The sequence below is a fragment of the Stegodyphus dumicola genome, chromosome 7 (assembly GCF_044657685.1).
Source record: "Stegodyphus dumicola isolate Sdum_Otavi_A_Nest chromosome 7, ASM4465768v1".
Lineage (NCBI taxonomy): Eukaryota > Metazoa > Arthropoda > Arachnida > Araneae > Eresidae > Stegodyphus > Stegodyphus dumicola.
The window spans coordinates 88,713,586-88,740,650 of NC_140774.1; the positions used below are offsets into that span (position 1 = coordinate 88,713,586).

General features: G+C 30.4%; 1 protein-coding gene across 1 annotated transcript in view; it reads left to right on the forward strand.

Annotated features, from left to right (window-relative positions):
• The window catches only part of LOC118195817 (calcitonin gene-related peptide type 1 receptor-like), a 527,958-nt gene that overhangs the window by 391,908 nt on the left and 108,985 nt on the right, over nucleotides 1-27,065 (forward strand). The window contains exons 9-10 of the mRNA XM_085820565.1: nucleotides 9,291-9,351; nucleotides 10,011-10,077. Of these exons, the coding sequence (XP_085676691.1) occupies nucleotides 9,291-9,351; nucleotides 10,011-10,077 (128 nt within the window). The remainder of the gene's footprint in view (nucleotides 1-9,290; nucleotides 9,352-10,010; nucleotides 10,078-27,065) is intronic.

A 27,065-nucleotide genomic window follows, 5' to 3' on the forward strand; every position in this document is an offset into this window, starting at 1 on the left:
GTATTTATTTAGTTTGCTATTTTTTAACAGAATTGTTAATTAAAATTTTTTTATATTACCTCGCAGTGCAGCATGAAGCTTATTTGAAGAGAAAGCTACGCCGAAAAAATTAAAAATACAGGAGCACGCGCATTTAATAGATCTATATCTCGTAGTTGTACGCTTTTGTTTCACTGAAAAATCGAAAATAATACCAGAATATTCTCATGCTGATTAAAAAGCTTATAAAATCTGGAGGAAAACATCTCAATTCAGTTGTTTTAGAAAACTGTAGTTGTTTACTTATTGCTGTTAATGATTGTAGCGAATTCGTGGTGAAATTGGATTAGCTTTCTCTGTTTTGAAATAAATTTTGTTGAACATTTTAGTATTTAAAAATATAACTACTGTGAGATATTGCGATATTGTATGAATATCTCTGAGCTAAATTTCAGCATTTTGTTTTATTTGTTGTTATAATAATAAATTTTATTCACTTTTTATCGGACTTGTGCATTCAGTTTATTACGAACCCGTACGCACGCAACAATATGTTACTGTTTGACAATGATTCATTAAATCCCGGTACTGTGGCTTTATATTTTAAATTTCATAAGAACAAAATAATATGGAGAAATTTAAGCCAAATACGCTATATTCTGAAAGAGATTAAACACAAAAACTGTTTTTACAATTAATTAAAAAGGATTCCATTTTCCAATAACTAATCTTTAGTATAATTACCAATAATGTGATTAGCCTTAAGTGTCGGTAATGAGCGTGTTAGTTTAAAAATAAAATTAAATATAAATTCTAATAAGCATCCGAGTTTGAAACAACGAATCATTATTTAGTTAATGATTAGTTTGTTCCAAAGTTTATAACAGTTATTTTAAGTTAAAGCTCCTTTCCTATCTCTCCTAATTTCAGCTTACAAATTCATTTGCTCAATGCGTTTTTAGAATCGCGTTTAATGCAAATGAGAAGGAGTAGGATTTAAGTCGAAGTTCCACTCACTTCGAAAGACAGAATCAGAGTTTCTGACTAGCGCGCGTTGCCCTTTTGGCCACGTCTCTCTAAGCTGTTACTACGCCGTATTACGGGCCCTTGATAGCTTCGTTAGCTAATTCGAGATTTAGGGGCCAACTAATTATATTTGCGTTTGCCGTTTGCCAACTAGTTAGATTTAGGGGCCATCTAGTTAGATTTAGCCAATGGCTAAATCTCTTTAGTTATAGTTATTAGTTAAGTTCTTATTTCTTATATTTTTGAGTTTAAGCCCAAATAGAAGCTTTGTTGTTCCCTGAGAAAGGGACTGACTATAAATCTTTAGTTTGAGCAATAAAGGGTAATTAACCCTTCTTGAGTGTTAAGTTTCTGTTTCTAGACTTAAGTAATTATTCGTTTAGCAGTTCACTAAGTTCCTCCACACTAAGTCATAGATAAAAGGGAAGAACACTACAACTTTTTCTATGTGAATTTAATACATTAAATTTAGTAAGTTCCTTCCCAATTAATTCAGAACTCACCGAGTTGAAATTGTAGCAAAATTTAAATTGCATATAACTGTTGTCAGTAAAGAATTTCATCAAAGCTTATAAATTCCTTTCTTTAATGATCCTCCTTTTTATTGCTAACAAGGCAAAGATTCAATGTGAAAAGAATTCTAAAGCCCCATGCTTTTTTTTTTGGGGGGGGGGGGGGCTGTAAGAATTTCTGCAATTTAGTTGTAGCATTTTAAAAAGAAAATATACATTATTAAATTATATTTAAAAGGAATTATTTCGATAACGACATAGCCCATGGTAACTTCCAATAACATTAAATTATCAGTTTTGAAAGGTATGATAAAAACTACTTTTTTTAAAAGAATTTCCTGCCTGATAAGTAGAGTTGTCTGTTTAAAGTCTGAAAAATTCCTTCAAGAAAAACACAGCATTTTTGGAAAGCAAGTCAGTCTCTTTAATAATAGTAGATTATGTTGCTGGTGATATAAAATGTCTTAAAAAGTAAAGATATCGATTTTGATTCTTATATGTACACATTCTGCAATATTAAAATTTGGTAATATGGTTTAATACGACCGAATTTTAAATAATATTTTCTGTTAAATGTTGCATTGCATTAATGTTATTTCTAACATTTGTAATAACTAAATGATAGTTTTTATGTAAAATAACGAAACTAATGAAGAATAAGAAATCACTAGAAACAGTATTAATAAAACTGCGACTTTGGTACTATTTATACACTCTTGTTTCATTTCATTGCAAACAGAATAGTACATTATGTTTGCTTTGTCAATAAGAGCAAATTGCTGTCTGGGATCACATTGGGCATTTTGTCCAAAGAGAATAACCTGATAAAATGTATTCGTATTTATGTCATTGTTAAAAAATGAATTTTTAATACTTGTGGCATTTGATGGATTCAATTAAATATTGACTCTGTCAAATATCATATATAATAAAAAAAATGAAGAGTTAGTTAAATCTTTCAGTTTTGTTGCTTTCATTTTATTTAGGAGAGGGCACAATTTCCCCAAAGAAATTTCTTGAATAAAATTAGTTTTGTTATTTTCAATTTCTTTTTTATTAGGATAAATCCAGTTTTAATGTGTATGAAAAAATGTAAGTAAACTAAAATTAAAATGCATTACTGTCGTGTAACGAATTAATTCCAAATCTTTCAGGCGATTAATTATTAATCATTTCGTAGAGAAATTTGAAATAAAAGATTTTGCTTCGCAATAAAAATGTCGAAAACGTTAAAATAACAACAAAGGAACTAAATAATTTTAATTGAATGAGTAAACTGTCTAACATAATAGGAGGAATATTCACAAAGAAGACTTATAAAGAATAAAACAGATATAAATGAAGATGTTTAATTCAGAAGATATTAAAATTTTATGTGCTGTTTAAGGTATATATATTTAACCTCTTTCGGAATGCCCATCGAAATTCCTATGACATCGTTCAAGAAATAAACATATCCGTGTCTCCAATAAATATTCTCTGTCAAATTTTCCAGGAATGTTCCAAGATCGATATTCTTTTTCGAACATTTCCTAAAATATATCGCTAAGTTCTAAGATGAGTTGAAGCTACAACGGCATGATTCATCGACGGTTATGAAGCAGATTTCAATATTTAAACCACTTTTAACCCGTAGAAAACTTAAAATTACTTAGGAAGAAAATACAGCATGTTATGAAGACAGATGAAAATTATTTTGCATTTTAGAAAGACAAGCAACTTGTTGATATTTCTATTGGTAGACTTAAATCTTTTTTATTTAATCTAACGAAAGTTTTGTCTTTCGTGTATTCTAAATTTTTACATATCTGCTATATCTTTTATGGGGTTATTTTCATACGTGTTTAAATTTTATTGTTCCTTTCGCGTTATGTTATATGGATAAATGCATCTTACATATACATATGTACCCAAATTTTGTGCTAAGAAATGTCATCTGCATTTACTATTAATATTTCTTTAAACTGTAGTTGAAAGCAATATACAATTACACATTGAAAACCTAAGCCCATTTTTTATCAAATAAATGCATGCGTCTAATTCTGGTGTTAATTTATAGCAGAATAATATTACAGATATCTCCGTTTTAGACATACGTCTTAAATTTCATGGAGATTAATTTTGATACTATAGTGTGCATAATAATTGGGACAAAACGAATTTTTTTGAAAATATTTGCACATACCATCATATACAGTGATAATACTAAAATTAATTCCAGTATGCCTTCCTTAACTGAAATGACCTCTGAAATAAGCTTAGGCATTGACTCTACAAATCTTAAGTACATACGCTTAAATTCTTTGTCATGGAACCACACTTTTATAGATCTCTTAATCATTCGCACTTTTATTGTACAATCCCTTTTTCTGATCAGCAAAATATATTCATACAAAATATTGTTCGAAAGCCATCTTTCAAATGTAGATATGTCCGTCGAAATGTCAGATCATGCACCATTTCTACCAGCTTCACAAGTCTGTAAAAGACTGATCCTGTTACGATGCTGTTTTCACTGTTTCAAATGATGATAAGTACTGACTGGCTGATGATGTATTTGCCTTTACGCAGCAAGAACGTCTTTGAGCGGTTAGCCGTATTACTGCATCTCCATTTTTCTAAAATGGGATGGAGATCATTTATGTGCAATAGCCGTTAAGGCTGATATGACAATTTCATTTGGCATAGCCTCCATTTAAATATGCCGCCCTTGGACATTTTTCCCCTTGGGTTTAAAGCATCTGGTGTTTCTATGCCCTTTGGATTTTATGTTTCTATACCGTTTTCATTTTACGATAGCGACGTTCACATTTTAATCTTGATACACTCATTGACGCAGAAAACTGATTCAGTGGTAGAACTTGTGGTCTCTCACTGCCATGCTTCATTTAAAAAAATTTATTCTTTTGATTTTTTTATTATGATGGCAAAATATTTCTACAGTATTAGTGCATTTGCGTATTAGTTTTTATAGCGTTATTCATGTATATCTATGTCAAATGGGTTTCTCCGAGCTAAGAGATATCCAATTATTTTTGTCTTACTTATATTAATATAAGTAAGTAATATGATTTACATGTAATATGGTAGTTACAATTTAACTCTGTATTTTAGCTGAACATTTCATTTCTATAAAAATTTTTAATTTCTTTAAGCACAGTGTTAATGAAAATTTAGGATTTATTTAAAATACTTGCATATTAATTGCTATCAAACGCATATGTGTGCTATAATGTAAAATTTATTGAAATTACTTCTTTAGAATGCTTTAACATTAGCTTTTTACAGCACTGGTTACAAATATATAAAGTAATTTTGTTTTTATTTGTTCTTTGTTCAGATTTCGAGCGTGTACTATAACATCCTTATAGAGCGTGTACTATAACATCCTATCCTGTAGAGAATTTTTACACCGCTGTATTATGCTGACATACATTATGCTATTATGGAATTTTTAATTCACGCAGAAGGAAAATGTTGTCATTGCACAAAGTAAAATATGTTATTTGTTTGCTGTGAAGACGTAGCCAGATTCTATAGTGTTGCCGATCGACATGATACAGAATTTACATTCATCTTTCAAAATATTGATTTTAATTGCTGAGCGACTTTAGACTTTCCATAATATTTTCAAAATATCATGAAATTTCCCAAAACAGCAAAGTTTTTTCAAAATGTTTTAACTGTTGTGCTACGCTATTATATATTTATCAACGATCCAGTTTGGCTAGTATTGTCCACTGCAAGAAAAATAAGAACTTTTATACTATATCATCCATGCGACCTGCTAAAGAGTTTCCAGAGTGTTGTCAATCAATGCAATATACAGTCTTTAATTTATATTTCACATTATAAAGCTTTAATAAACACTTCCGAGTTAAATGCAGTTTTTATCTTCTTATCTAGAATTCGTTTTTCCAGATTTTTCTCAGTGCTTAACTATTTTACAGTAGAAGAGTACTAAAGTATTTTATAGAAATGCATTTCTATAAAATGCTTTAGTAAATTGTAAGTGTATTTAGTAAATTGGAAAGGGAATGAAAGCAGCTTTTTTTTACACTTAAATTTTTAAATTATTTTTTTTAAATTATTTAAGTGTCAAAAGCATTGCATAGTGCTCTGATAAATTTGTAAGATGGATTCTAAATTTTATAACAGTTATTTTAATTTTGAAACCCTTTCCTTTCATTTCTTGTTTCCCACTTACAACTCCCTACCAGAATGAGTTTTTAGAATCGCGCTGAATGCAAATCCAACTACGTTAGATATTTGTGTCTAGCTTTGGCTAAGTCTATTTTAGTTAATATTAGACCATCTTCTTATTTTCTTATCGTGATTTAACACATTGACGGCGGCGCGGATATGTATTGTTCTTTTCGCGCGGCGGCGCTTGAATCCATTTCGTGGTCCCTATGTTTTGTGAATACCCCTAGTGAAGTAATAATAGCAAAAAAGAAAAGACATTTTTTAAATTCGTACAAAGGATCTGTGATAAACAAGAGAAAGCGATACAAAGAATGCTATAAACGCTTAGCAAGCCTAAAAGGTATGCAGTATGCCACGAATAGAGCAAAGAAAGTAACAACATATTGCGATAATTGTAAGGGCAAGCCGGCACTATATTTAGCCTGCTTTAAAAAATTGCATGGAAAAAATTAATAATTATATAATTATATTTTTAATAATTATATAGTTATATTTTAAGTTATTTGTTTTGCATTAAATGTTTGATTATAGTGTTGAAATGTTAATGTAATCTGTTGAATAATTAAAATAAAATAAAATATTGTACTACGTATTTTTTGATATACAAGCGTGACCCATATGTGAGTCATTCCGGCCCGCAGAACAATCAGGCATGACCTACCGATGGATCATGCAGCCCCACGGAACAGACAAGTATGACTCACCGGTGGGTCAGACCAGCATCAACGTGTCAAAATTCCGAGTGGCGGCTTTACTGTAAGCTCGAGAAGGGGGCAACTGTTATCATTTCTTTGAAGGAATAAAAGGATATTTTAACCTTTCTCGAGTATACGTTGTTAATGCTTGATACGTCACTTCACAGTTTACTAGGTTCGTCGACATTTTGTTATAGACAAAGCAGTGAGGAACATTATAAAGTTTATTGCGCTTACATGCACATTTTATTTTCTCTATTACACATGCAACTGCTTTAAACATAAACATTTCATTCTTACAGTTTTGTGTTGCCAAGTTAAAAAATTAAGTCAAACTCCGCGCGTATGAAAATCGTGACTAATGTCACGAGAAACACTGTCCATCGAGAGGCCAGAATATCCTCTTCACCTTACTCAACCTTAAGACATATGATCAGCTACATCAGTTGAGTCATTTCTTTGCGATCAACACGCAGTATGCATGATCTACCTTTTCCATTGCGGCCTTCGATTATCCTTTCTACAAGGGCCCTTTACCACATATGCCGAAGCATCACATCCTCCTGAAGAAGTACTAGATCTCCTTTCCTAATGGAAATAATTTGTGGATGTTGCTCACTTGATGATAGCTGCGTAGCTCCCGAAGATATTCTTTAGACCATCTCTTCCCGAATATATCCAACAAATCTTTATGCATTCCATAATTTCGTGTGAGATTTATATTCGGATTCAGGTTTCGATGGCAATGCTGTGAGTTTCTGGCAGTTAGGAAATGGAGTCAAGGCTTCTTCGGAATTGTCATTTCTTTGCTCATACACTGGTCTGCTGTTCAGGATGGATTCTACCCCTACTAATGCAGTAGAGAGGGCTTCTTCATCTAGCAACGAGCGACCGCGCGATTTTCGAAGACATCGTTTAGTTAATCCTATAAAAGCTCCCCCCCCCAACATCCCCACCAAGCTGCCCACGGCACAATACATTTTAATCTAGTATCGTTTTGCGGCTTATCGATTGCGGCTTGGAAGGAGATGGCGCTGTCAGTATAGATGCTATGAGGGGGGTCCTTGTTGACGATAAACTTTTGAAGTGCCATCGTGAACTAATCAGTTGTCAGGTCCGAAACGAGCTCCAGATGTAAAGCTCGAGTAACTGAGCACGTGAATAGTACAATGTACTCTGTATGCAAGGGTGGAGTACAGCGTACAAAGACAGGGACCAGCAAATTCTATACCAGTTGTAGCAAACGGTTTGGAAGGTGTCATTCTTTCTGGTGGCAATGGGGGCTTCTGTTTGGTTACCCAGTAGTACTTGTGACAGTTTAAAAGGTACGCAATTGCGAAATATCCGTTTAATGAATGGCATCATGATTTTTTTACATTTACTCCGCGAAGCAAATCTTTGTCAAGTGTCAGAATATAAAAATTATTAGTGTTTTCTTTTAATTTTGAAATTAGAAACGATGTTTTTACATTACATTATCCTCATGATAATATATACTTATTATCTACGTGGTTTAGGAAGCGTTGCCATTCCGCAAAATCTCATAAAATGAAGGGTTTAATTTATTCTTCATGCAACATCGCAAACAACCATTTTTGAAAGGACTGAAATTCCGCAAACTTAAGATCATTTAAGTTTCAGATTTAATCAGCCTGTAATTCTTTAAAAACCTGAAGGTATATCTTAACTAATTTAAGGCTTTATTTTGTATTTATAGTAACTTTATAGCTTTTTATTGAATTGGCATAATTTAAAATCCATCTAATTTATAATATAAATAAATTATAATTTTATTAACATTTCTAACGCCATCTATTACATGCCTCAAAGCAACGAAAAAAATAAAAGATTTTTTTTACTTCTCTAGACTACCCTGTTTCGGGAGAATAGAAATATTCGCTTTTTCACTAGTAAGAAAATATTTCGAAGCGATATAAAGTAAAAAAGGCAAACATACATCTTAAATCAATCAATTTTTTTGTTTAGGGCCTCGCAAGTATATAATTTTCAGAGAGGTGTCATTTAACAAAACTTAAATATTCAGTGTATTTTTCAAATTTCATCAATCTTATTACTGAAGTAAAAGTAATAATACAATACTTCTTAACAACCTAATTTTTATCTTATTTTTTATGAAGTTATCTAGTTAAAATAATATAATATGCATTAGGTTTAAAACATACGCAGCTGTTACTTTTATGAACTTTTGTATAACTATTAAAATTAATAAAAGATATTTATAAAGCCATTTCTTACATTTCTCAATAAAGAATCAGTGAAATCTTTTTAATCCTAAGTTTTTCCCCTAATCTTCAATTGCTTTTAACTATTCAAGAGGAATTTTTTATCACCGGAAAAATAAAGAAAGGTTCAGTTTCCCAATATATATTGGATTAGAATTTTGTTGCATCATCAGTTTTTAAAAAAATTAAAATAATGCTTCCAGCAAAATCTCCTGATACCAATTTAAATTATATTTATATTCAATATTTTTCCTAGAAAAACATCATTTAACTCGATTTCAGTTTTTCTTTCTTTACAGTTATAAACTGTAATAAAATAGTTTGAAGTGCTTGTAATAAAATATTCAAAATGAAACTGAAATAAAATATTTAAATAAATAAAGTTTCAAGACCATAACCCATAATACATAGACTTCTATCAGCAAGGAATAGGAATATTTTACAAGTTTAGGATGATAAGTCTCTACTTACATCTTCCTAGTCTGGTAGAATTTTGTATTATTTATTGGAATAAAAATTCTCTTTTTGGGTACTGTTTTTCTCGAAGTTATTTTTTATTTCTTAGAACTGTGAACTAAAAATATATTCGGCCATTGAAGTTTATTGCCTTTTTTTTACGTTTCTTTCAGTTTTTCCTCTTTTCCCAGTGGGTACATTTGCTCTTCTCAGGTGGTACTTCGCTGACGAAGAGTGAGTACAACATTTTTTTATTTATTTTCTTTTCTTATTAGCCCGAACTTTCAAATAATTCAGTTTTATGTTTTGATATGAAGGATTTTGCATAAGCTATCTGCCAGTCCTTTTTCTTTTAATATATATATTCACATGAATTCGTAATATTTTTTAAACCCTGACAAAGTCTTAGAATTGTTATATGCCCCGTAAAGGAGTAAGCTTTTAAGCAAATGCAGAATCTTTCTCCGAGTTATTTCTTCAATTCCATTTGCCATGTATTACTAATAATGCCATGTATTTTTACGAGATTTTTCTCAAATAAACATATGTTTTATGCTCATTATAAATAATTCTCACTTTAGATTTAAATAATAACTGGATACCTCTTATGATGAATTGAGCAATGGCTTTAAAAATGCGCGTTTTCTTCCATACTCAGATATTGCTTTCACTGATAAGAGCAATGTTTGAATATGTAAAAGTATGTTTCTTTCATGCTAAATCTTAAAATTTATGTTTTTGTTCCTCAAAAGACATTCTAACACATTTTCATATTGCTAACAGCTACTAATGTCAATATTGTTTTCCAGATTTTAATCGACAATATAGTTTTAATTTAAATATTCTGCAGCTTTGCTAAAGTCTTTTACATATTAATGCTCTTCTCCTTCAAGGTGCTGGGCAGTTCCCGTAAACCCTTACGAGTGGGTGACTAACAGCCCAAATCTCCTGAGTCTCATGGTAAGTGGTATTCTTTATCATTCACTAATTCTCATAACTAAATTCCGCTTTAAATCTTTTGCTTTTCATTTCCTAGTCTGCGCTAATAAATTTGTGAAGTCTTTTAATCTATTATATTTCTTTAATTTTACTTTACGTTATTCTAATACATAGTTCAGTTGGAATGTTGAGTGAATAAATGCATACCTAAATTAACTTCACTAATTTCAGAAATGTTGTCCAAAGTTTCAGTTAATCTCATGTTTGCAGATGTTCCGTTTTCATGGGGTCTTGCAATTTTTTGTTTGTTTCTGGTAATATGACAAGTTGTGTTATAGTTTGCATTTCAACCACATCTTTAATTTTATATTAATTCTTTCCTCTGCTTTCAGTTGTCCTTTACCAGAATATAAATTAAGTTTAAGCAACCAGGCTGTAGCTTAATACAGTACAGTAGCAACGATCCAGAATCCTATTAATCTAAAGAAAAGATTAGATTAATTAATAGTTTCGTATATCTATTATACATTAACGTTAGAATCCCTTTTCAGAGACCGAGTTAGTTTACGAAAAATAGACTGTTAATTTCTCGACTTACAAACTTGAGGTATGAAAAGTCCGTAAGTAATAATGGTTACTATTGATTAGATTTACCAATAATAGTCTAATAAACATTTTACTTAAGTATGACTTCTCTGGGTTATTGAAGTTTCGTTAGATTTTTAAGTAGCTGCGCAGACAAAAATTTGTCATATAGCTGGAAATATTAAGCAGCAGCAATCGGATAGTTAATGAAATTCAACCCTATAGGGTAATCGTAAAATTTTCAAAATCAATAAGTCTAACATTCGAAAAATCGTGTATATTAAACTGCTTGCAAATGTTAAAGCAAACATCTGACTAATGTCAAGGGAATTCTTTTATTCTATATATGTTAAGAGAAAAACATTTTCTGGAAAAGTTTGAGAGAAAAAGAAATATTATGAAAGCTCTTTGCCTCTGAAATTTCATTTCAGATGAATTCCTGATTTTAGGTTTTATTTTTTGTTTTAACTTTTTATTTCGATCTTACAATTTACAATTTTAGTAAACTTATATTACGTACTCAAATTTCATGTATATTCTTCATTTTATTATTTTTGGAAAATAATTCACATTTTTTTATTTTAGTTCATCGTCATCTATACCTTAATGTATTACTTTCAGCTCTTTTCACCTTGTATCATTAGCGTATACTTTAATTTTGAAGAATAACAGTTATTTAATCAATATTTATTTTGCACTATGAAATCTTTTTATTTACTTTTCAAGTCGAAGTTTGTGTAAGATTTCTTTTCTTACTTAATAAATTGCCTTTCTAAATATATATTTATAATTCAAATACAACGAGATTAGATGTACAGCAAAATAAAATATTAAAAGTATTCTTATCGCTGAATAAAATAGCGTAACTAAGTAAAGATTATTAGTGCAAGAAAAACTGCAAAATCGTATTCAATAAAAGCATCATAGAGGACTAGTAAAAGAAACTTTAATTGGCAGCAGTTAAAAGTGAAAAACCTATACAAAAACGCGTGGCAGAAGGACAAATGGAAAATGAAACATTTTGGTATAATTATTAGGTAGCAGCCAGATATTATTAGAATCAACGGCTTTCTTGTTTTTATTTCTTGCTAAATTTTCTTTAATGATTAAATTTTGAATAAATGTAAGCCAATAAATTAACTTTTTTTTAATTCGCTACCACAAACGGACTACTGATAAGAGAAGAATTTCCGCGGGTAACAAAGTCAGTATGGCTGGAACTAACAAAGAAATAGTGTACTTTTTTACCAACTGTTTAAACATTCGATTAAAAATATATGGCAGCACACAAACTTCAAAATCAAATTCAACGTCATTTCTTAAAGAAATAATAATGCTATTGCTTGCTTTAAAATCGTTGAGTTTATTAACTAAAAATTTATTAAAGTTTTACAAAATATAAAGTAAAGAATAAAAAATGTATAACTTCATTCTATAAAAATATGGAGTATTTTAATAAGAATTAAATGCACTTTTGTTATTTAAATTATTCCAACTTACAAATAAAAAACGAATATTCTCAAGAAATGCATTTATTGCTTTACAATAGCTTAGTTTATTAATCCACATCAGACAGATTTAATTTGAAATATAAATATCTTACATTCTGTCGAATAGCAACAGACTAGAATGAAAAGTGAAACAACACATTTACAGAGATTCGATGCAAAATTCCATTTCCATACGAATAGCCCTTTTGGGCTGATAACTATGGAACCAAAACACGATCTTCATCCTTTCATTGTCACATAGTGGAAGTGGGCCATATATATCCTTCTTCTGAATCTAGAATAACTCAACAAATGCTCTCCACAGCTTCTAGTTTTAAAGTATATTAATATACTTGCTCTCTTTTTAATTTTCGAGAAGTTGGAACTACATCATATACACATTATTTTTGTTTCTATTATCTATGCAGTTATCATATAATCATTTTTATTTTCATTTATTTATTTATTATTGTAGTCTATTATTTTATATTTTAAGAAGTATTTGGTAAGATTTTTGTGGGGAGAAAGTCATTTCGGCTTATGAAAAGTTTCATTGGAAACTCTGCTTTCGAGGAGTAAGCCTGTAATTTCAAAATTAAGAAGCTGAAAAGACGAGGATTTCTTCATATAACTGACATCCAACATAATGGGCGGCAGATTATCAATAATATTTCCAGAAAAGAAATCCAGGCTTGTTTCGAAAAACGGGAAGGCCATGGCGGCTAATACTTACGTACACAGATGGAGGACTTTGTAAACAACTGCATTTACTAGTGTACATTTCTAAATGTATATTTTTAAAGGATGCTTTGGAGATATTCCAGAAGGGCTATTACTCTCGAAACGGCATTTGGCGTTGAATCACTTAAATACGATGTATCACTTTTCAAGTTGTTAATATTATCGCCCTGTGTTATATTTAAAGAATCTAAGTAATGAAGAATCTACATGAGTGTATGTATGTTTCTTGCACTGTGAAACGGTGCCTAGAGTCATCAAGTTTTGAATAACATATTCCTCCACCAGAACATGGGCACCTGGAAGCCCGAATTTTGAATTTCGAATTTTTTTATTAACTATTTCATATTTCTGAAATTTTAACGAATTTTTTATTACGAATCTGATCGATTTCAAAGCGAGAAGTGGCAACACACTGTACGGAGTAAAAGATTTTTATCTCCAGTGCGCGAGACTGTCTATCAGAAATCCTATAGATACTCTGTTTTTAAGCATTTTTAGCCCTAATGCTATATGTGTTTGTAAATGAAAATGCTATATGTGTCTGTAAATGAAAAAAACACCAGTAGGCTTTCAGATTTTATCTTCTCTGTTATTATTTTTTTTATTGAAAGGAAACCAAATCCCTTTTGCATTGCAAAGTATCACACAAAGCTTACAAAATGCAAGTAAGGAAAATAAATCAGCTTTAAATAATACGAACAAATCAAACAAATATGATTTGTAAAATAAAACAAAAAATAAAATACAAAGAAAATCATTTACACAATTAAAATAAGAAAAGATTAGATTAATTAATAGTTCCGTATATCTATTATAATAATCTAATGGTTATATAGCCATTATATTAATTTATAGTTTCGTATATCTATTATATAGTTTGAATTCTGAAAACTTCATATAGATATAATAATCAGAACATGTGTTAAAATTCTTTGACAGTCTGCATTTGGAGTTTCGTTAACTGCGATCTTAATTGCGATTTCCTTAATTTCTAACTTTGCGTTGTCTTAAATTATATAATTTATTTCAACTCTGAAGATAACTGGTAAAATACTCCAGAATTCCTGGTCTATTTAGTAACCAGATACACTTAAAACGATAATGGATTTATTTATAAATTATTAAAACACTTCATAAATTATCAGAACTTTGATATGGTACAAAATGTGCAAAAATTAATGTCTATTCAAATAAAAATTCAAAGCAAAAAATATGTAAATTAAAACTGGATATAAAGTAAATACTTAAATTCATGATTAGGAGAAAATAATTAATAATGCGCTATCAATCTTTCTTTGTTTTAATTTAAGAAAATATATAGTTAGCTCATATTTGATCCAGCGAATAATAACCATTATAGCAGAAATATTTCAACTGCTGGCTATTGTTATTGTCGATTTCGGCTGTATATTAAATCTTTGTCAGGATTAATCTAGTATAAAATACCTGTGAAAAACCAAAATTTGTTTAATAGTACTCCCAAAAGTATGAACTTTGTTCAATAAGAGACAAAACGAAATTTAAGACTAGTATTGACTAGCACAAATTCAGCATTGACTTTCACAAATAAAACTGCCAAATTATAGCTTCAAATTTATGTCATTTTGCAGCTTTCATTCTTAAAAAATGTTATCGAAATTTTAATATAATAAACTGCAGAATATCGCCACTGACTTCTGTCTTAAAACAGTATTTGAAACTTAGTTACTTCAACTAACTTCAACTTTTACAACTTTCAACTTTATATCCTCTTCAAAGATGCCGTTAAAAGAAGTAGTGAGACATTATTGTCAAGTTTATTTGTTGCTAAATATCATTTTAATAACTGTTCGGCTGGCTACAAAATAATTTCTTGACTCCAAAGTAGCATGACGTCATTCAAATTAGAATAAAGTATTTATGGATACTGAAATAAGTTCCATATTTTCCCCACAAAATCGTGGTAGAAATTGTGCGAGATTAAAATTCATCTCTTTATGAATTCATAAATAGAACATTGCCAAAAGAAATATCAAATGACTAATATTTCGCTGGTGTCGTATTCTTTAGAGACACGAATACTGCGCCTAGGGAAATTGTGCGATGCCGGGGGAGGACGACCTATTTTCGTCTCTTTAGCTAAGGATGAAATTAGCAAAGATTTGGAATATGCCAAGCCAATAATAATTCATGGGAGGTACTCATAGTCATATTAGAAAGTTGTTTGGTATGAAATGGTAGAATTCCTTTAGATATGTTTCAGTAAAATACATTTGCATTGGAGATTGGAAATGCATTTCCTGTTTCAAGGAATCTTACGAGTACGCATTAGTAATTAGTGATATCTCAGCTTTTAACAAATACTGTAGAAATTTATATCTCTATATTATTTGATTTTGGAAAGATTTTGTTGAGATATGGCAACTTAATATTATTATTATCAATTATCGATAATTAAATTAAAGAATTTTCAATTTGAAAATAGATTGCTTTTTGTTATGAACAGAAAAATTTGCATTTAAATAGACTAGGATTATCTTTTCCTTAATGTGCCTTCTTTTCAAAATTTTATTACCATCCGGCTAGGTTTATGAAATATAGAAATGTATTCTAGTAATTACTTTTAATTTATAATTAAATTTTATAATTTAAAAATCAAAATTTAAATTAAATCTATTTTATTTATTAAAATTTCAACTGAGGTCTACCAGAAACCGTTGCCAAAACCGCTCAGTAATTTTTCTAATTCTACGAACTGTACAGTAAGCAATCGTTTATTCTGTGGTTTAATTTTTTTATTTAATCGCTGCTTATTTTGTGTTGATACAGAGGTTGTTCGCACATGTTTTAGACGATTTTCATTGTAATTACAGAAATATTTTATCTAAATTTTTATGTTTTAAATGTTCTTTTTGGTAATGCTTAATCTTCATTATCTTTATACGCCGTAATTTCCAAGATAATAAAGCCTTTTGTAATAGCGGAAGAGGTATTTTATCCCATTCCTCTCGAACAGCTTTCCAAAGTCTAAGGAGGTTGTAAGTCGACATCTGGACAACCCGTCTTTTTGAAGTCCAAAAGCTCAAAAATACACTGGTGATACATCAAGCGATTTAGTAGGGATATGAAGAAAGGTGTGTATTGATACCTGTTTCTTGTTCCAATTTTTTGCAGGAAATTAACAGTAAATTTTGGCGTATCACTGCTTGTTCTTTTGATGCAGTTCTACTGATTTATCAGACTGTGTGTAAAGAGAAAATATATCATATTTGAAAATTGGATATGAAATATATTTTTGATAATACGTGGAGTAGATACTAATTCAGAAGTCAAACAACAAAATTAGTAGATCTTAACAGTTTTCTTCACTTTCTTTATTTTTAATTTACCGTTATATGAAACCCCAGCAGCAATCATTAATCTCTTAGAAAAACTTTCTTTAGATGCCTTGAACTATGTGTTAAGATTTTTTTTTCTCCTCTTTAATGATAATAAATGGATCTTTTGTATTGCAGTCATTTAAGTACATCCAAGTTCATGAATTGTGACAAAATGTTTCTATTTTGGTCCGGATAAATGTTTCTCATAAAGAATTCTGCAGCCTGTTCTGCGTTCGGCGATATATAGTGGAGAAAGACGATGCACATTAATATTTTGCCTTTTTAAGATTCAAATCAGTATTAATCACTTTGTTTACAGTTGACACTGCTTATGCCGTATTTTTTTAACATTAAAGATTTTACTTTAGCAGCATTCGAAAAATTCCGTTTTTTCTTGAAAACTTTTTTCTGTTGAAGCTAAATTTTGACGTTTTTTTCCTTCGTTGTTGACACTATTACATATCGCAGTTTTAGATATCGAAACCCCATGGCCTTCACAACGTTTTTTAATAACTAAATACGAATAATTTTCTTGAAAAAGAATACAAACAAAGCCTTCCATCCATTGCTTCTTTAAAAGCGACGTTCTGCATGAGAACATAATTGTCAAGTAGCAGACGATAATATAGACTTTCAAAAATATAACTGCAGTTAAAACATAAAATTCCAAGCATAAGATTCCTTTACAGTGAAACAAAATCGTCTAAAAAATGTGCGAACAGCAGCTGTGTTTATGTACTTAATTACTTTATTTATTTATTATTCAAATGTAGCTACTAGTATCGAAATGGGATTTCGCGTGGAATCACTCTAATCGTTTCACTTTTCATTCGAGTCTTTTTGACATTCGGCTAAATGTATAAGATTTATCTTTCAAATTGAATCTCTTAATTGTGACTAACGGACTAAGCTATTTGAAACCAAAACAGAATAGCCGTTTAAGAATATTCAATTTTTACTTTTCAATCGGATTGACTTAAATAACGCACTGCATTTAATTGATGATCTATCTAGTTAAAAATATTCAGTATTTTCATAGAATCACGTTATATATTTTATTATTATTTATTTCATCTTTTGTAAAATTTTAATGAATCTTTGATTAACCTTAACGATTTGAAAGCGAGCGGTGGCAACCATACGGTATAAAACATTTTAATCTCCACAGCGCGAGATAGGCTATCGGAAATTCTAAACTTATGTTCTTTTTAATATTTTGTAATTTGCTGTTGAATTTTATGTCTCGTAAGTTCGAAGAGCGGGGTTTTATAATTGAAGTTAACACATAAAATGTTAGTAACAAAAAGGCAAAAAGGGGAGGTTAGCCAACTTACTAAGAAAACTGAACATTTATATGACAAACTGAGAAAAGACTGAAAACATTGCGTTGCGGATGCAGATGGTAGAATGCAAATATCGTTCGCATATTAAAAAATTAAATATCAACCATTGCGATTAATTGTCTTAACCTATATTTATTAAGCAGTTGTTGAAGAAGTCAGCCTTCTAAAAGGTTTAAGGAAGTCTATTTAAATGCTGATATGAAGTGCTTTCGTAGTATATTCTTTTATACTATTCGTGTTTCACGTGCCCTGGCGTGCTCTCGGCCTGGAAACCTGTGACTGTGAAACTGCTGCCTGGACACCTGTGCAGGCAGCAGTTTGACTTGTTCGGAGGTTTGTTTCGACCAAGGGTTACCACCTCTTCTGAAGATTGGTCTGTTGCTATAGTAGCCAAGCGGAATCGAAGAGCGATCTCTACAGCTGTTACAATTATAGTTACAGCGTCACTTACAAGACAATATCTGTCAGGACCGGGAAAGGACTGTACGCCCGATACCAAGTATTTGTGTTCCACTAACCGCCCAGTCCAGAGGCGAAAGATTAAAATTTATCAACATCTCAACTTGACTGTCTCAAATTAGCGCAACGTCCCATTTACGAACGAGTTCGCGTTTGCCTCGCATCAGATGCATTTGCATTCGCATCAGATGATAAGCGTGTAAGGGTCTGACGAGATCGAGGCATACGGTATCAAGCCTAATACGTCATCTAATGTAATGTGTTCAGAAGTGACAGCATCATGGTGTCAGCTAGAATTTCAATGGGATATCGATTCCTGTGCTGTTACGGTACGCGGTATTATGCTGAATTCCAACACCACATGGTGAAACTCAATGCTACAGCAGTTGTTCCTGATTTCCTCTTTATGTATGATCATGTCAGTCCTCATCAAGTCCTAAACGAGTATCTGGAGAGTAAAGGCATTTCTCGTAAGGAGTGACCACCGTATTCTTCGAACTGTAGTTCCACTGAAAAATCTTTGGGAGAGCCTTCGGACGGGCTTTTGGATGCCGGTGTCTCTGCATGTTTATCTCCTCTAACCAGAATTAGACAGCTGGAAAATTCCCTAATAGAGGAATAGCCATTATTAGCATCTTTGTTGGTTAACCACCTTACTGAAAGCAGGAACAATTGCTGTAAAGTTTGCGTAAATTTCAGAATGGTAACATACTTTATTAATGTAAGTTTTGTTTGCTTTAGCTTTAACCAACAATTTACTAATAACACAAATGTTACGTAATTTAATTCGTATTTTGCGTGATAATAGTTTTTATTGTAATTTAACAAAATACGATGCAAGTTTATGTAAATATGTTTGCATTAGATAAAGGTTAGAATTCGTAGAAATTGCACTCCAATATATTCTTTGAAAATCAATATGAAAAGACGTAGGATTCAGCAATAACATGTAATATTCTGTAATAAAAAGTAATATATTGTTTCAAATTACATTTTATACAAAAATACATTTGAATAAAAGGATGCTGCCATTATATAGTTGTATCAGGGTGATTACTGTTAGTAATGTTGCACTAGATCTAGTATTATGTTTTGATATATTTAATATCAGATACTGAACTTTCTTCACTCCGAGTGATAATAAAAAAAACAACTTAAGACATATAAATTTCTGTTTCAGATTGATAACATTAGAAGACGGTATTTAACTAGGCAAATCAGTTATAATAACACTGCAAAATTCATTAGGCAAATTTTCTGTTCTTTACATTCATCGTACAAAATTAGTGAAACTAAATTAAGATTATTACTTTATGTTGAATATCGCTTTCTTTTGTAATTTCATTATCAAGAAATAAAACGAAAACAGTTATGAAATTACTTTTAAAATTTTAATGAATTGCAAATATAAAACCACTTGTTAATGTTCACGTTTTATACGCAAAAAATAGCTGCGAAACTTCTGAAATAAATTTAATACAGAGTAAAGGTCTAAGAAAACGTTAAGTCACTGTAAAGTGAAACGCTTTATCGTCCATGTTAAGTTTGGAATTACATTTCCAAACGATTAAATTTGGAAAATCCTGTATTTAAATGTTTAGCGATACTGAATTCTGAAATTGGCAAATAAGACTGTTTTTATATTTTAATGATTTTACTTTGAATGTTTTCAATCATAACGGAAGAAATAGCTTTAAAACTACTAACAGAATATGACATCTATGGGAACCACGCAAGAACAGACCTGAAAAATTCATAATTTATTGGAAAACGTTTTTGGAATAAAACTGCTGTATCAGAATAAATTTTTCGTAACTTACCAACAAAAATTAAGGCTGTGTTAAATGTTCTACTTTTGTAATTTACTAATATAAATTAAGGCTGTCATTACACTCGTTCGTCAAAAGCAACGCATGGAATATTTTCAGCAATGACAATAATTAAGTAAATCTACAGATCAACTAAATAGTCCCTTGAAGAATGACTGCTATGGGCAAGAAAATTTTCAATCTGTAATTAGTGACAGATTTTATTATTTCTGAGTCATTAATTTTACAGCATTTAAAAAATGCAAAATTATTGCAGTGCTTTTCTCGTATGTAAGAATACGTGCAGTAGCATATAATAAGTAACTAAAATACTTACATGTAGTTTGCTTAGAAACTTAAATGTCTGGATGTAAAAAAAATATTAAATAATTAAAAATGTAAATTTAATAGATAACAACAGTAAAATGAGTCTTGATTGTTTTTGAATACATTTTAATTCGGCATTCTTAAGTTATATTTTTTTTATCTGTGTTATTGTGTGATAGTGATATCGTAATATGCCCTAAAAATAAGAGATAATAAAGCATTCAGAAATTTTTACATGTATAGCACCTTTTTTTTGTATGAGTCACGGTGAAATAGTTTGCTACCATAGTATTTATTATTTGTATTACGTGTTGCATTCAAGTTCTAATATCTCCTATTTTTTCTTGGAAATGAGAGCATATAAAAATGTGCGGACTATTTTATAATGTTAGGCAAACATTATAAAATCCACAATGAATGGCGAAAACGTCTACCTCACAGAAACATCGTAACTCGTTTCGGGTCAAAAGTATTTTAGATATTAAAAATAAGCGACATTTTTATTCAAAGAACAGCTTGCTGTTATGCGTTTTCTCCAATTATTAGTCCGAAACCCACCAAAATTCGTCGTCATTGTTGAATGAAAAGTGTAACGATGGTGTCATGGAGGAGACAATACGTTCGTGTCTATAACAATTCAAAGGAAGCCGAAAGTTGAGTAAAAATAAAGCAAAAGAGACAGCCATGCACTATCCAGTCCGACAACATGATTACAGTAGTGAAGCGAATGTTTATGCAGCTTTACAAAGTTGCGTGCCCAAGAACATCACCACTGATAACACACGAAGACGTTTTGAAAACAAATTTTCTTTCAGTATTGAAAGAAGAAAAGCCTAAAATACTTTCACTTGTATTCAGTCATCAAGATAACGTTCCTGCACCTCGAGCAGTACGTATTCAAAAGTTTTTAAGTGATAACTTTGAAATCAATATTTATGCTGCATAATCACTTGTACTGAAATCTAGAGATATTTGACTTTTCCAAAGGCTGTCCATGGTTACTTTTACTATTCGCAAATTTTTAAACCATCAAGCTTTTATATCAACCGTTTTCTAGTGACGGAATACATTCTTAAAGAACCATCTCCTGGAACTATGTAAATCATTTCGTCATCGTTTATAAAACTATATTTGCCTCATGATTATTATGTTGAAAGTCCTTTTTAGTGTAAATATATTCTTTAAAAAATTAGGAGACTTTGACATTGAATCCCTTTCAAAATTTAAATTTATATCATATTTCATGTACGTATTAAGTCTCCATTTTGAGAAACATTTTCATTGCTTTTTGATACTCTAAGCAGTTCTACGAATGGATTCTGAAAAGAACAAGTATGGAAATTTCAAAAAATTACCGAAATCTTACGTAATTTATAATATTTATTTCGCATTCCTTCTTTAATTTAAAAGATCACAGATATCTTTTAGCCAACAATGAAAATTTAACTCGTAAATGTCGAGTTATTTCAATCAGCTTTCTTTTTGGAAAGTTAATTCAGTATAAGCAACCGACTCAAGGAGCTAAAAAAGCTCATTCTTAACATTAAAGTCTGTAAATTTTACATGAAAGCTTTAGTTTCATAAATGATCTTATTATATTATTCAGTCTACAAATGAAACATGGATGTTGAAGGAAACTCATGAATATTTACTTACTGAAGCTTACTTGCATTCGAAGATCCTCCTTGCAGTCTAATTTTAGCTTTATTAGTTATCTAAAAAGCTCATTACCGACTTTTACATCTTTAAATATTGATCCAGGACGTCCAAAGCTTCGTAAAGCAAAAATGCAGATTTTCATGAAAATACTCTCAATTCTTTGGATGATTCCCTCAAGAAACTCTTATGTATAATTTTTATATAATAAGCCTTTTAATCATTGAAGTATTTATTGCCTTGTAACAGATTTAATTTAAAATGTTAAGTCTATAAGGCTGTAAATTCGCTATAGTATATTTAATAAAAATGTTCGCTTACAAACACCTACAAACTTAGAGGAAAACTTAAGGATGTTTTCTACATTCGAAAATTTTAATCGTCAAAAGCAAGCACCTTTTGTTTTGAAGCTGTTTCTTAAATTTTCTGATAAGGGCTTTACTTTAAGACAGTAATGAGTTATGCCTCAGTATTAAGCTACTTACAGTAATAAATATGAGAAAGAGTTTCAGTGTCAATAACTTTGTTATAAATGACCATTAATTATGCTGTCCATTAAAGTATAAAAATGTTTGTTTTTAGCTAATTAAACCTTTGGGATTAGATCATTACTCTAAATTATTAATTAAAATATTAATTGGATTACTTTTCAACTATTTAGTTATGGAATGATGTATTTATCTTTGTGCTGGAGAAATATAAAACGATATATTTATCTTTTTACAGGACTTGAAATGCACTTCATACTGCTTTCATAAAAATCTGCATCTATTATCATATAAAAAATGAAATTATCATTTAAAAACTATGAGAGTTTTTCAGATTTTATATTACGCCCAAATGGGCTTTTTTTTTAACATTTTGTGTGTTACCTTAATTTATTAAATATCATGTTCGCACTTAAACATAAAATTCAATTCAACAGCAGAATCACAAAATAATTTGAAAAGAGCATATCTTTAGAATTTCCGATACACAGTCTTGAGCGCTGGAGATTAATTTTTTTTTTTCCCATACTGTATTGCCATTGCTTGCTTTGAAATCGTTGAGTTTCTTTATCACAAACTCATAAATGCTTTATAAAATATTAAATAGGTATTAAATCAAATTCCAAATTTGGGCTTCGAGATGCCCATATTAAGGTGGAGGATTACGTTATTCAAAATTTGATGGCTCTAGGTACCGTTGTTCTATCACAATGCCAGAAACATTTATGCACAACATCATACATTTGTGCAGATTCTTCATTATTTAATTGCTTTCAATATAATACAGGGCTTTAATATGTGGTGGCAACAAGTTGAAAAGCAATTCAACGCATTTAAGTTTTCAACTCAAAATGTCAAAATGAAATTAATAGTCATTCTGGCCAAAATTGCCCCTTTGAGCCCAAAATGTGATGTTAATGGAGATGTTGGGAAATAGTTATTTTATCAGCTTACTATGCGAGAGTTCTTATTCTCAATGTTGGCCTTTTGTTTGATAACAGAAAGCCAAGACAATAATCTTTTAAAGGCTTCGATGCAGAGCTCTTTGAAGATTTCTAGTTTAGAAAATGTTACAGCTTTGAAAACGTAATTACACCTGAACGAATTAGGAAAAAGTAATCCACAGCAATGTTTCTATGGCGCTGGTAATTAAACATTTAAACAATAATCAAACATTTTGAGACACCATTAATGGGAAAAAGGAAAAGTGATATTTTCCTGTGTAAGATGCAAAATCATTATGTTAATAAAACGTAATAAAGTTATATCAAATGTAGAAGATTAAATCATAAAATATTGTTCTATTTGTTCAAGCAGAAATTTGTTTTAAATAAATTTCCTTGGGAGAAAACATGAGTAATGAAAGAAAAAATTTGAGATACATTAAGCGATATCGTTAATATATTAAAAAGGCTGCAGCACTTTGCTCGTTCATTGCTGAAGTGTGTATTGTTTTCACTTCTCTTACACACGATCGACCTTAGCATTTCATATCTTGGGTTAGCAAGAAAGTAATTTCACTTTACACAAATAGATAGCGTTATGTACGTTTTATTATTTTTCTGTCAATCTCATATTTGTTTTTCTTTTGCGATTTGGCAGCTGACACTTTTACGTTGCTATAGAAACAAATTCCCTGTGCTTTCTGTACAACTATTAACTTACGGTCAATTTTAACATAGGGTGCAAAAATAAGCATTTTTGACATATTTAACTTTTTTACTTTCATACGGGAAAGCTGCTGAGTCTCACAAATAGATGTGTGAAGTTTATAGTGTTGATCGCTTCCAATAACGCTTGTACCAGATATGGTTTAAAAAATTTCGTTTTGGAAATTTTTTAATTGATGACCAACATGCCGGTCGGCCTTCTGAAGTTGATGATGACAAAATTAAAGCTATAATTGAATCAAAACTTCGTATAGCTGTTCAAGAGATTGAAAAAGATTAAAATTATCACACACAGGAATTGAAAATAACGTACTTGGTCTTGGACTCGTCAAGAAGTTCGATATTTGGTTTCCGTTTGAAATGAATGAAATTCACTTGATTTAACTAATCAATATTTGCGATACGCATTTAAAAGTAATGCAGTCGACTCTTTTTTTAAACGAATTATCACTGGTGATGAAAAATGGATCGTCTACAATAACATTAACGGAAAAGGTTCATGATGCAGGCATGATGAATAAACACAAGTCATATCAAAAGCTAACTTGCATCAGAAAAAGATCATGCTGTCAGGTTGCTGGAATTACGAAAGTGATATATATTTTGAGCTGCTCCTATTCAATCAAACGATCAACTCAGATGTTTACTGCGAACAACTTACAAAACTAGAGAAAGCACTCAAAGAGAAAAGGCCAGAATTCGGGAAGGAACCGTACCCCTTACATCTTTAGCAACAATTCTGTGGGAAGTTTGTCATCGCATCCGCCATATAGTCACGACCTAACATCATCAGATTATTATTTATTTCGAAGTTTACCAAGGCATCTTAAATGGTAAAATTTCAGTATAACCCAGACCTCAAATTGCACTTAGTTGAGTTTTTACTGATAAAGATATTTAATTTAACTCATTTGTTTAACTTATTTATTTGACTTAATGTGAAGATTTGTGTATACTAATTTCGCAAAGAAAAACCAATTATTCAAAACAAAACTGCGCATTTACTTCACAGTATCATTTGAAACCAAGATTTAAAGAAATATTTCCTTCTCGTGGCAAACATACTATTTATCCAGACTACAAAATCCGCATGAAAATACAACAAGCACCTCGTAAAAGTTTCTCTCAAGGAGTTTTAAAACGAAACATGTAGATTTAAACGAAACATCTAAATTTGAGTTTTCAAATTACGTGTCTTCGATTATATTTTAGGTAGTTGGTATAAGAACACTTAACTTAAACCCCATAATTAGGAAAACATTACTTTTAAATGAATATTTTTAAGCAAAAAAATAATGCTTTCAAAGGCATCCCAGCATATTGATTCTTGAGGGGCAGGGAGACGTATTTAAAACTGAAGCTACATTTTAGTTTTGCATAATTTTAAATATTTATAAATAATTGAACTTTTCCCCTTAGCTGCAAGGATCATGCTAATTTTGTTTATCTATTATTTCAACACGGAACGTTCCTTTTACATATTCCTTGCAAACGTAATTTTTTTTGCAATGTGAATGCAAATCAGTATTATGATTTTAAGTCACATACATCTTTTTTTTACCACCTTACAAAAGTAGTTTGGTGGTATATATAAGGTCCTATTGTGCTGGCGCTTCGAAGGAAATAAACTATCTTTTATCATGCGTTTGCATTATTCAAAATTCTAGAAGCCTAGCGAAAGGGAAAGGAAAGATAAAAGTAATATGTTTTGTTTTGTGAGTCAAGGTTTTTCTTTTCTTCCGACTGAATAATTTGTTAAAGAGTTTCAAAGGAATACTTATCAAATGGAATCTAATGCAAGCGTACACTAAAATGTGTGCCGTTTGATTTCAGGTCATCGCATTAAAATGAATGTCTCAGTAAAACGAATCTCATGAATTCTTCGATTTCCCAGCTGCATATAAAATTTACTTTCAGACTGTACATACTGCCATTTGTAAAACAATAAGTCTCTTTTTCTTTCTTTTTCATTTATGCCTTCTTAGGCAACAAATAATTTCCTTTCGGAACCATTCTGCTTGAGCTCACATGTCAACTAACTGTGTGGTTCAAGAGTTCTAAATTTTGGGAGATGCAAAAGATTACAGTCTCTTAAGGAAAATCTGTACACGCTTGAGTAATGTAAAAAAATTATACAATCAAGAACTAATACGGAGAAAATAATAGAATCAGTAGATGTATAATTAGTATAGAAAATTTATGGAAATACGATAATATCATCCGAAAAAGGCTTTCCAAACTATAAAAAGATTGCAGTCAAATATTTAAAAAGAATTTAATATGCAAATAATTAAATACTTTTTAAATATAAAAAATTAAAATTATGAAGAACTGTGCACAATAGCTCACATTTGTTTTCGAGTACTTGTGTTTATTTGCAAATACTGTTATTAAATATTACCAAAATTATTTTTTTCACTGTATTATTGATCCTCTTTCTCTAAAATTTACCTGTTTTGAAAAACGTTACTCAAAACATTATTCAAAACACTTTGGAAACGAACTCACATAAGTATTTGGATACAAAAGTTTATATTTATCACTACATCATTTGTAGTACCATTGTAATTATTTACTACTACATCAATTGTAGTACCATTGTAATTATTTAAAGTGACTTTTTTTAAAGTAATTATTTAAAGTGACAAACATTTATCTCTTAAATTTAATTGTTTAAATTTAGGAAATGGTAGCACATTATACTGAGCTACAGTATCCAACTTAACAAATAAATATTTAGATATGTTTACTTTTAGTTTTTCAAACCATTCTGTTCTATTTTTAGAAAATGGATTTGTATCTTCTTTTGACCCTAAAATATATTCATTACCATTATTATGCAACTCATGCTCTAAATTATTCTGTACAACATTAACATTTTTATAAGTGCATATTTTAGGAAAGTGATTTTTCTCTTTACAGTACAAGCAAATCTTATTATAAGCAGGACAGTTGTATAACTTATGACAAGTTCCACATTTTCTACATGGTTTTGGATTATTGTTCTTATTTCCTTGATAGTTTGAAGAAGAGTTAGTACTTTGTTGCTTTTGCTTTACATGATAGTTTTTCTTACAAGGCTG